The 12,740-nt window shown below is 40.8% G+C and overlaps 1 protein-coding gene across 1 annotated transcript in view; it reads right to left on the bottom strand.

Annotated features, from left to right (window-relative positions):
- LOC128227986 (NBAS subunit of NRZ tethering complex-like) overlaps positions 1-12,740 on the bottom strand; it is a 40,202-nt gene that overhangs the window by 20,473 nt on the left and 6,989 nt on the right. The window contains exons 9-27 of the mRNA XM_052938989.1: positions 12,138-12,303; positions 10,219-10,471; positions 9,865-9,914; positions 9,523-9,666; positions 9,231-9,400; positions 8,944-9,013; positions 8,631-8,756; positions 8,223-8,374; positions 7,937-8,074; positions 7,482-7,560; positions 7,216-7,317; positions 6,852-6,916; positions 5,949-6,020; positions 5,547-5,693; positions 5,211-5,337; positions 4,840-4,974; positions 4,419-4,592; positions 4,149-4,222; positions 3,746-3,805 (exon numbers count right to left, since the gene is read on the bottom strand). Of these exons, the coding sequence (XP_052794949.1) occupies positions 3,746-3,805; positions 4,149-4,222; positions 4,419-4,592; positions 4,840-4,974; positions 5,211-5,337; positions 5,547-5,693; positions 5,949-6,020; positions 6,852-6,916; positions 7,216-7,317; positions 7,482-7,560; positions 7,937-8,074; positions 8,223-8,374; positions 8,631-8,756; positions 8,944-9,013; positions 9,231-9,400; positions 9,523-9,666; positions 9,865-9,914; positions 10,219-10,471; positions 12,138-12,303 (2,304 nt within the window). The remainder of the gene's footprint in view (positions 1-3,745; positions 3,806-4,148; positions 4,223-4,418; positions 4,593-4,839; positions 4,975-5,210; positions 5,338-5,546; positions 5,694-5,948; positions 6,021-6,851; positions 6,917-7,215; positions 7,318-7,481; positions 7,561-7,936; positions 8,075-8,222; positions 8,375-8,630; positions 8,757-8,943; positions 9,014-9,230; positions 9,401-9,522; positions 9,667-9,864; positions 9,915-10,218; positions 10,472-12,137; positions 12,304-12,740) is intronic.

Raw genomic sequence — 12,740 nt, 5'->3', positions numbered from 1 at the left:
CCCATATCAGGGCTTGGGTAGACACATAACAATGACCCCATCTACCTACCCATATCAGGGCTTGGGCAGACACATAACAATGACCCCATCTACCTACCCATATCAGGGCTTGGGCAGACACATAACAATGACCCCATCTACCTACCCATATCAGGGCTTGGGCAGACACAAAACAATGACCCCATCTACCTACCCATATCAGGGCTTGGGCAGACACAAAACAATGACCCCATCTACCTACCAATATCAGGGCTTGGGCAGACACATAACAATGACCCCATCTACCTACCCATATCAGGGCTTGGGCAGACACAAAACAATGACCCCATCTACCTACCCATATCAGGGCTTGGGTAGACACATAACAATGACCCCATCTACCTACCCATATCAGGGCTTGGGCAGACACATAACAATGACCCCATCTACCTACCCATATCCGGGCTTGGGCAGACACATAACAATGACCCCATCTACCTACCCATATCAGGGCTTGGGCAGACACATAACAATGACCCCATCTACCTACCCATATCAGGGCTTGGGCAGACACATAACAATGACTCATCTACCTACCCATATCAGGGCTTGGGTAGACACATAACAATGACCCCATCTACCTACCCATATCCGGGCTTGGGCAGACACATAACAATGACCCCATCTACCTACCCATATCCAGGCTTGGGTAGACACATAACAATGACCCCATCTACTTACCCATATCAGGGCTTTGGCAGACACATAACAATGACCCCATCTACCTACCCATATCAGGGCTTGGGTAGACACAAAACAATGACCCCATCTACCTACCCATATCAGGGCTTGGGCAGACACATAACAATGACCCCATCTACCTTCCCATATCAGGGCTTGGGTAGACACATAACAATGACCCCATCTACCTACCCATATCAGGGCTTGGGCAAACACATAACAATGACCCCATCTACTTACCCATATCTGGGCTTTGGCAAACACATAACAATGACCCCATCTACCTACCCATATCTGGGCTTTGGCAAACACATAACAATGACCCCATCTACCTACCCATATCTGGGCTTTGGCAAACACATAACAATGACCCCATCTACTTACCCATATCAGGGCTTGGGCAGACACATAACAATGACCCCATCTACCTTCCCATATCAGGGCTTGGGCAAACACATAACAATGACCCCATCTACTTACCCATATCTGGGCTTTGGCAAACACATAACAATGACCCCATCTACTTACCCATATCCAGGCTTGGGCAGACACATAACAATGACCCCATCTACCTACCCATATACAGGCTTGGGCAAACACATAACAATGACCCCATCTACCTACCCATATCAGGGCTTGGGTAGACACATAACAATGACCCCATCTACCTACCCATATCAGGGCTTGGGTAGACACATAACAATGACCCCATCTACCTACCCATATCAGGGCTTGGGTAGACACATAACAATGACCCCATCTACCTACCCATATCAGGACTTGGGCAAACACATAACAATGACCCCATCTACCTACCCATATCAGGGCTTAGGCAAACACATAACAATGACCCCATCTACCTACCCATATCAGGGCTTGGGCAGACACATAACAATGACCCCATCTACCTACCCATATCAGGGCTTGGGTAGACACATAACAATGACCCCATCTACCTACCCATATCAGGGCTTGGGCAGACACATAACAATGACCCCATCTACCTACCCATATCAGGGCTTGGGTAGACACATAACAATGACCCCATCTACCTTCCCATATCGGGGCTTGGGCAGACACATAACAATGACCCCATCTACCTTCCCATATCAGGGCTTGGGCAGACACATAACAATGACCCCATCTACCTTCCCATATCCGGGCTTGGGTAGACACATAACAATGACCCCATCTACCTACCCATATCAGGGCTTGGGCAGACACATAACAATGACCCCATCTACCTACCCATATCAGGGCTTGGGCAGACACATAACAATGACCCCATCTACCTACCCATATCAGGGCTTGGGCAAACACATAACAATGACCCCATCTACCTACCCATATCAGGGCTTGGGCAAACACATAACAATGACCCCATCTACTTACCCATATCAGGGCTTGGACAGACACATAACAATGACCCCATCTACCTACCCATATCAGGGCTTGGGTAGACACATAACAATGACCCCATCTACCTTCCCATATCAGGGCTTGGGCAGACACAAAACAATAACCCCATCTACCTACCCATATCAGGGCTTGGGTAGACACATAACAATGACCCCATCTACCTTCCCATATAAGGGCTTGGGTAGACACATAACAATGACCCCATCTACCTACCCATATCAGGGCTTGGGCAAACACATAACAATGACCCATATCTACCTACCCATATCAGGGCTTGGGTAGACACATAACAATGACCCCATCTACCTACCCATATCAGGGCTTGGGCAGACACATAACAATGACCCCATCTACCTACCCATATCAGGGCTTGGGTAGACACAAAACAATGACCCCATCTACCTACCCATATCAGGGCTTGGGCAAACACATAACAATGACCCCATCTACCTACCCATATCAGGGCTTGGGTAGACACATAACAATGACCCCATCTACCTACCCATATCAGGGCTTGGGCAGACACAAAACAATGACCCCATCTACCTTCCCATATCCGGGCTTGGGCAGACACATAACAATGACCCCATCTACCTACCCATATCAGGGCTTGGGCAGACACATAACAATGACCCCATCTACCTACCCATATCAGGGCTTGGGCAAACACATAACAATGACCCCATCTACCTACCCATATCCAGGCTTGGGCAGACACATAACAATGACCCCATCTACCTACCCATATCAGGGCTTGGGCAAACACATAACAATGACCCCATCTACCTTCCCATATCCGGGCTTGGGCAGACACATAACAATGACCCCATCTACCTACCCATATCGGGGCTTGGGCAGACACATAACAATGACCCCATCTACCTTCCCATATCGGGGCTTGGGCAGACACATAACAATGACCCCATCTACCTACCCATATCGGGGCTTGGGCAGACACATAACAATGACCCCATCTACCTACCCATATCCAGGCTTGGGCAAACACATAACAATGACCCCATCTACCTTCCCATATCAGGGCTTGGGCAAACACATAACAATGACCCCATCTACCTACCCATATCAGGGCTTGGGCAGACACATAACAATGACCCCATCTACCTACCCATATCCGGGCTTGGGCAGACACATAACAATGACCCCATCTACCTACCCATATCAGGGCTTGGGCAAACACATAACAATGACCCCATCTACCTACCCATATCCGGGCTTGGGCAGACACATAACAATGACCCCATCTACCTACCCATATCAGGGCTTGGGTAGACACATAACAATGACCCCATCTACCTACCCATATCAGGGCTTGGGTAGACACATAACAATGACCCCATCTACCTACCCATATCAGGGCTTGGGTAGACACATAACAATGACCCCATCTACCTACCCATATCCGGGCTTGGGTAGACACATAACAATGACCCCATCTACCTACCCATATCAGGGCTTGGGCAGACACAAAACAATAACCCCATCTACCTACCCATATCCGGGCTTGGGCAGACACATAACAATGACCCCATCTACCTACCCATATCAGGGCTTGGGTAGACACATAACAATGACCCCATCTACCTACCCATATCCAGGCTTGGGCAGACACATGAGGATGTCCTCTGCCTGCTTCAGCTGGTCAGCTCTGAAACACAATTACAGAAGGCATGAATAATGCTTCTACACACACACACTGTCATGGAAATCATTTTAAACATTAAATATGTGTTCTGAAATGGATTAAACAGGTGGGTATCTAAGTTATTGCAAACTTAATTATGCAAACTATGAATCCCTGATCAATTTGATCTTATAATACTTCTCAGAAACCAACCACATGAGACATACTGGTAAGGGATGTTATAGTTGTCTGATGTAAATTGTAAAATATTTGGTTTTAATAGTTGGTTTTCTATTGACTACATGTAGATTTACATGTATCACATAAACTAACATAAATGAAGCACATATAAAATGACTTAACTGACCTCTCACAGCAGTAGATAGCCTCAATGGCGATGGACATAAGGTCAGACTGCTTTGGAATCACCGGGCTCGGCAACTGGAATATATCAACCCAAATGCATGAACCATTTATTATGATTATTATAGATACAAATTGTCAAAAACAAACTATACACATACATTTGTAAGACCTTCTACAATTTCTAGTAGAATGTCAAACTAATGATTTTATTGAAGTAAATAAACAAAATCTTTGCTTTTTTCATTCAAAGAGTACAGCATAAGTTTAATACATGTGTTTTAGATGATTCGAATATCTGCAGGGGTTTGACAAGGTCATGTTTGGCCATGTTGGTGATGTATTGCCGCAGCAGGCTAATGTATGAGCCAGACTTCTGCTTCTCTGTCTGCCTCAGGAATGGAACGAGCCACTTCCGTAGGTTCTTACTGTACATCTCATCACTCGACTGGAAAACACACACAGACCAAGTCATATCTTAAGTTCCCATCAAACAAGCAGCACATACACATTGTAACATCAAAAACATATTTAATTAGAAATTAAAGGTACCCAAGATTTTCATGTACAGGACCAGTATCCCGCAGGTTTAAAGCATGTTATTGAAAGGGGTTTAAAATGTATGTGTGGCTTTTAAACAAAATTTAATCTCCACATTTTATTTATCTTTCAACATGGCTTGCATTTTACTGTACCTTCGACATGATGAGTTCCAGTTTGTGGTAGTGATCCATGTCCCTGAGCTGTTGGAATGTGAAGGTCTCTTCGATGTGACAACAGTACACCAGCATCTCCATGGTAACCAGATCACTGTGTACGCACTCCAGGCCCTATAGTATACAGTTTTTCATAAAACAATATACAAAACGGGGCAGGAAAAATGTGAAGTATTCTAACTACTAAGTTTTCTGAAAACCTATAACAATTGTATTATCACATATATCATTTACCATAAATTTAGGTTTTATGTCCATAGCAAAGCTGAAACATATCATTTATTAGAATTGCAAGACACATGTATACATGGTAACAGAGGCTTGTAGTGGATAATGTCATGGCTCACTACCTGTACACCCCTCTCCATAGCCAGCTGGATGAGCTTAAGGGAGCAGTCTGCTTGCCTGCAAAGACGCTCTATCTCTATGGCACGAGTCTCGTACCAGTCTTTGATCTTGGGCGCACTTACATCACCTCTGGAAGGTAGGACATAAAAACATGTGTGCATGATTGGAAACCACAAATCGTAAATACTTATTAATATATATAAAATGTTTAATTGATTAATATTGGTAAAAAAAGATAAATTCTTGAAATATCATAAATAATTGGAACAACAACAACAACAACAACAACAACATCTTTCATCAGCCCAACCACCTCCATGTATATGAGCCATCTGTACCTGTACTTGTTCCATTGTGGCTGCTCCTCATACAGGAAGTGCCCTGGGTCAGGGGTCGGAAGAGCAAGGGCAGTGTGGCAGGGCTCCCGTTCCACCCAGTCAAGCACCTCCCACCGTTCGGTCCCCCACTCTACAACACTCCCATCCCTAGAGGGGAAAACACCGCTGAATATTGAAGGTCAGGTCATAGAGATTTAACAGTAGAAACCCCTAATGCAGATGCGCTCAATATTGTTATCTTTCTTTACATAAATTACTTAATGAGTCTTAGATATTTTCTTCTTATCTAAATAGAAGTATTCTTTTTTCACTCTTATTCCATATAATATGTATCCCTCTTAAAAACATTGGAAAAGACAAACCTATATTATAATGACACAACTAATACAAGATACAACAAACCTTATTTCTGGTAACAGTATTTTAAATTCTTCAGGATTGGTTGTTTCAGGGAAATTGTTCAAGATGCTTAACCTACAAAATAATGATAAATCCATTAAATCCATGTTCTTTTAATGAATTCAAAACTGCAAACACATCCAATGGAAACAATCTTGAAGTAACAATCATAATTATTTTTTTTCATTTAAAGGTAAAAAAAATATCAAAATAAACCTTTCATCATTTTTATCTAGAACAGAAGATAGATAAAATAAAATTGAACAATATCTATACTTGTACATGACACCTCCTCTTGGTATGTCAAAAAAATGTGGCAAGTTATTTTAAAATCTGTCCATACAAGGGAAAGTTACAGCCCGGACACAACAACCTATACTCTATGTCCTTATATGGAGCACTCCATTGTGAATAAACACCTAAGTGTGACCTTGATCTTAGAGGTAAGGACACAGGTCTTGCACATGACACGTCGTCTTGGTTTGTGGTACACATGTGGCAAGTTATTTTAAAATCTGTCCTTACAAGGGAAAGTTACAGCCCGGACATGACAACCTATACTCTATGTCTTAATATGCAGCACTCCATTGTGAATAAACACCCAAGTGTGACCTAAACCTTAGAGGTAGGGACATGGGTCTTGCATGCGACACGTCGTCTGAGTATGTGGAACACATGTGGCAAGTTATTTTAAAATCTGTCCATACAAGGGAAAATTACAGCCCGGACACGAGTTATTGAGCCCGACACATGGACGGACGTACGGACGGACGGACAGTGCGATTTCAATATGCCCACCTTCGGGGGCTTAAAAACATGACATTCTACCAAGTAAGACCCGCGCATTGTAACAAACAAAGGTTCACATTGTTAAAGCAATACAAACATGACAGGACATGTGTATACCTGTGAGGCAAAAGTTCCTCCCCATGATAGGTCAATAGGATCTCCAGAGCTTTCCAGTCGCTATTCTGGGTAAGATAATGAAAAAAACATGTAGATCTTGAAGTTACTTTAATGCTATCAGTTTGCTTGTCCTGCTAGGCATGCTCTATCAGAAAATGTTTGGATTAAGATCTTATTAGGGTTGTTTACTGGAGTATTTAAGAATATATTCACATATTTGGAAAATTAATGAGCTCTCCGTGGCCTATGATGAACAACCCAAGTGGATATTCCCAAAGACACAAGAGACCAACTTCATTTCAAAGAATGACTCAATTCTCACATCTAAATTAAACTGAAATTGAAACAAGTTTATATGCCTTACCTGAGCATAGGTGATGGCGGTCTGCACCATGTTCTGTGAGCGAAACTTTTCAAAGAACTTGGCATCATATCTCTCAGCTGCATTTACCCCTCCCAATATATACTGAAACGTCATAGAATTGACAGTAAAACAGAGTTTTTGATTCAATTCATCAAATATTAAATTTAATTATAATTAGTTTTTAAAAGAATGTTAATAAAGCAGTATGTAACATTTTAGATTCAGAGTCCGAGACATGCCAGTACACATTTTATGGGAAATATCACCTCGTATGTTTTCAGCCTGTAGAGATATTGTAGGAGCTTCTTTCTGGCCCTACACAGCTCCCTTTGCTCTAAATTTAAACTGAAACAGAAAAATGCATGTGTTTTTCATTATGTTCTCTACTATTTGGCAACAGAGAAGACTAGCAATGTGTGCTGATGTGAGAGCTTAAATATACTTTGAAGGTTAATATCTAGCCTCAGAAAACTCAAAGCACAATTTACGTTTATTATAATTAATTTTGATTAAAAAGACACCTGCAAGCTGATATGAAAGCCTCGAGTCTGATTACTGGGTAGATATAAGTATGAGTGCCCTTTCCAAGAGGAGAAAAACACACCCGATGGGGATCGAACCCATGTCCTTTTGGGTATGAGGTGGAGACCTATACCACTAGACCTCTTTCAACATCACGGCACTATATCAATATCTAAACTGAAGTAAGTATCTGCCTTACTTGTCAAATTCTACTTGTTCGAGGAGCATGCTTATGCGGTTCTGTCGGAGTTGTTCCCTCTTGGCCTCGTACTCCGGGTCAAACTGGTCCGGCTCCAAGTCCTCATACATGTCGTCCTCTTCATCACACAAGATAAACCTACATATATTTATAAAAACAACTTCATACACCTGGTTATCACTTGAAATATTGCAAATACATGTCAATGTTGGCCCTAATAGGCATTTCAATTTTGTAAATAATTGAGGTTTAAATCTCCTTTAAAGACCAGAGTTGCTGCCCCTACCTGCCCTGGTCCTCTCCCTTTCCTATCATAATGAGCGCCGGCAGGTCAGTTCCCCGAAGACCAAACTCCAGCAGTTCCTTCATGGCATCAATACGGTCAGACATACGCTCCATACACTCGTGCAATACCCAGCTACGCTTGCTGATCTTACTCTACAAAAACAACAGATCTCTTTACTGGTATTCAAACACAGCTGAAAAAATAGTTAAGGTGATGAAAGTTGCAAATTATTTCAATGTTACACATGACCTTTTCCATGCATTGAAACTGCTTTTTAACTAGACATCAAGAAAGTACATGTGTACCAATGTCTTGTTTTGAATTATGAATATTACAAATCCATGAAGCTATTCCAAAGGCAGAGCAAAATCCATAAGAAAGGCAGACAAGAGAGTGAGGGATGCTAACCAGGTAGTCCTGTATGGCGGCCCGTTCCACAGCAGACTTCTTCCACTGTCGCTGATACACAAGGTCAACATCAAGGCCATACGCCTGTGCCAGCTGCTTTGCTTCGCCATACTCCTCATTCTCCAGCTATAGGGAGAATATACTTTATATAATACTTTTAGATGGTTGAAAATAATACAGTGTACTTTTGCACAATGGTTTGGCACTTGCTTTTAAATTCATGTCCAATCTGCTATTATTGAAAATTAAATTACTACCTTAAAGTTTAATTATCAAATGAAATATCTGAAACATTTCATGTCTATTTATGTACCTTTCTTGCAAAAAGTTCTTCTGGTGTTGTGGATTTCAAGCACACTAATCTGTATGTTCTGTTGACAAGCCTGAAATGTAATGACTAAATTGAGGGACTTGTACAGTATGATAATCAAATACAGTAATACAGGTTCATATATTATTAAGATTCATTGAACTATTGTGTTTCATTTCAAGATGGTGCTTTACAATTTACAACCATAACTGACAAGGGTAATCAGACTTGGTTCTTTTATTTGTATGATTCATATAAAAATAACAAATGCAATATGCAGAGACTAGTACTTTGGTTTCTTCTTTGGTGGTTTGAATGTGTCCATGTCTGTGAGGTAGTGTAAGGCATTCTTGGCGAGGCCCCAAGAGCGTGAAACGAGCCCGGCATCTTCCTCCTCACTGTCCTCATCCTCATCATCTGTTACCGACAACAACCGCTTACGTGGAAACCGACACTCAACCTGTTTATAGTGAGAGCATAAACAAATTGAAACAAAGTTGCATATATTTTGTATAGGTCAGCACATTTAAGCATTGCAGTCGAGTTGTTTAATTATTTGTGAAGCAAGGAGTAGACAGGTACCTCTAGGCCGAGGAATCCACCATTGTGAACCTCTGTGAGGCGGGGTGCAGGCTCGAACCACTCTGGCTGCTTTCCCAGCAGGTTGGCCAGTGTCTTCACAGAGGAGACGGTCACAGCCCCTGTCCCACGGGCCAGGATCAATGCCTGCAGAGATTCATGAGTTTTGTATCAAATAACATGTCTTCCTGCATGTACATGTTTCTATCAATATACAGCAGTCCTTACATCATCAATTCTATTCAAAATGCCCAGTACCATGTTTTACAACATCGAAAAAGGAGGGTAATGACATGCTGAATGACCAATAATTAACATTGAGTTTTGAATATCACACAAGCTCACCTCATTAGACCACCAGCTCAGGTCAAGCAAATTCTTGGTGTTGACTAAATCTGTAAGAATAACAATGTACCTGTTCAGTGGCAATGCATAGTTTTGTCATTTAAACAAGAAAATGTGTCCAGTTAACAGTTTAGTCATCTGCTAACAGGTTCATTTACAAGTTGAATTGATGTTACTGATATATATATATATTTTAATTATGAGAATGACAAAGTAAATCCAATGAGTCTGCCATACTATGTAGGCCACACAAAAAGTTGAGAAAATTGGAATACCAGTATTATAATGTCAAAGATTTGCATTAAAAAATGGAATGAAGAATATGTCTATATATTTAAAGATTCAAATGTGTACCTTTGATCTGTTTGCGGACCTGTGGGTTGTCAGTCAATTCTGGACTTAATTCGTCCCAGTACGGCTGTTCCTGAGGCGCCCATGCCTTAATGAGGTGCAGCCCGGGCAGAGCCCACACACCCAGCTTACCAGAGAAGTGCAGGGTGCAAAGGTGGTCCCCCATGGGCGAAATGCTGGCCTTGAGCACCCCATCTTGTGTAACTCCTCTCAACCGTCTCAACAGTGGCATCTTGAACCTCTTCTTACCCTGGGCCTGCAAACAAGCAATCAATGTATACTCTTTGAGAAGAAAACCTATCACTTCATTTATGGTGTATTAAGAAATCCGACACACAAATAAACTAGTTTTTTGTTGTCTCATGCCTGGTGACCCAATGTAGTTTGGGTATGTTTCGAAAGGTTATTGCTTACTGATTACTAATATGAACAATAAATGAGTTATTGTAGTTTATATTGTTGCTCCTCATTTCAATTGAAAACGCAACCTATATCGCATTGTTTCAAGGCAAAAATAGCTTGTTAAACATATAATTTCTGTCTCATTTTTACATGTTCTTTTTCTGCACATAAAACCCATTCAAATGTTAACCCAATAATAAGGGGTTATCAGGCATCCAAATTCCACATATTTGTGTATTGGATACCTAAGGGTTCTCTTAACTTTGGCCAGTAGAGCTAACAAGAGCTGTTGTAAGACAGTGCGCTCCACTATTAAGTTGCCTATGAAATATTTAACTAAATACCAGGCATGATTAATGAAACATAATGCATGATAGTAACATGCACACAAGACTATATAAATAATATCAATAAATCAAATGGTTCCCTGTCTGTATGCAGCAGGCTTGACAATAACACCACTTTTTCTCCTCGATATATGCCTGAAGGTATTATAATGAGATAAATTAACAAGAGCGCCAAAGGGCCCTATAGCACTCACCTGAGTAAAACTTTAATGGTGCTCTTAATATTTCTATAATGCAAAGGGCAATAACTCTGCAGGGATTTGGCTGGTTATCAAACTTGTCTAAGATAATTATGCCCATACACAGTCCGGCCAAATTTGGTAATGATTGGACAAAGAGTTCTAAAAAGTTACTGATCAGACAACATATTGGACGCCGCCCGCCCAAACACCCATATGCCTCAGGTGAAACTATAATACATCTTGGTTTATTAAACGGGCCTATAAAAACATGAGAAATATGTATTTGTTTATAAAATTAAATATTTTAAAATTGGGCCAGCGGATTCAGAGGAGAAAGTTTTCAAAGTTTTCCATATTGACAAATAGTGTGAAAAATAGCCCCACCCCCTGGTGGCCATGTTTTTTAGGAATCACATGGCTTTAAGGAATTTTATACTATGTCATCTAAGTTTTTCCTTTCAATTGCCATGACAACCAGAGTTCTGCATGAAACCAGTTATTTTTAAGGAATCTGGTAGAATACCACCCAAGGAACATTCCTGTGAAGCTTGGTTAAAATTGTCCCAGTGGTTTAGGAGGAGAAGCTGTTCGCAAGAAAATGTTGACAACGGGTGGCCAGTAGACAATCACCCTATCACAATAGTTCACATTGAGCACTTTGTGCTCAAGTGAGCTAAAAAGGAGCCTATATGTTTAAAAGATATGGTAAAAAGTCCCAACTTGAAGAAAAACTTTAACCAAACGTTCTATGTCAATCAGGGATCATATAGAGTTGTCTAACTTAATTGTGTAATGGCTCTAAACAATTGTTACAGTATCAAGTCAATTGAATGAACAGAATTTGAAATACTAGTATAAATTCCAACTTGCTGAAGAACTTCAATCAGAAGCAGATGCCAACACCGGGGTGAGTAGAGAAACCATCCTCTGTTATATTTGAGACATTTTCAATGTTATCGATTAATAATTCCAAACACTGTGTGTGAGATACCTTATTTAAGTCATCTGCATAGTCAGTTATGAGCTTGTAATGTGGGCTGTCTGAGAGAATCCTCCAGGCAGTGAGACCTTCTCTAGTTGCCGTGGTAACACCCTCCTCCCCATCTCCACCTCCACCCACATACAACAACGAGGCTTTTTCATCGTAGCTTACACAACTGACAGGAACAAAGTTACAGATAAAACATTTTCACAAACATAATTATACAATGATATGAAATACAATTTTGTTTAACATACTGTAGAGCTTTTCCAAATTTCTCCTTTTTAGTTCAATATTTTTCAATGAAACTTGGAGGAAAAAAATCTGAGAGTTGATTTCAATGCAAAGTAAAAAAAAAATGAAGAATATTACATTTTGTTAAATATCCTAACAAAGATATGACATTTTTAAAAATGTCAGCCTGTTTCAAAGATTTTTTTTTCATTATTCATTTCTACAATTCAAACTGGACTTTCAATGGAACATTCCCAATCAAAAGAGATTTTTAAGAAATTAAGAAATTTTAAAACTTGTGCATTTTACCCAAAGATGTTTTTGTCATCGAAAGCAAGATTGGGATAACAGATTTCAGCCAATTTTGATAACGAAATT

The sequence above is a fragment of the Mya arenaria genome, chromosome 3, assembly GCF_026914265.1.
Source record: "Mya arenaria isolate MELC-2E11 chromosome 3, ASM2691426v1".
In the NCBI taxonomy this organism is placed as follows: domain Eukaryota; kingdom Metazoa; phylum Mollusca; class Bivalvia; order Myida; family Myidae; genus Mya; species Mya arenaria.
Note: the sequence above shows the minus strand (reverse complement) of the source record. Positions and strands in the feature narration are given on the sequence as shown.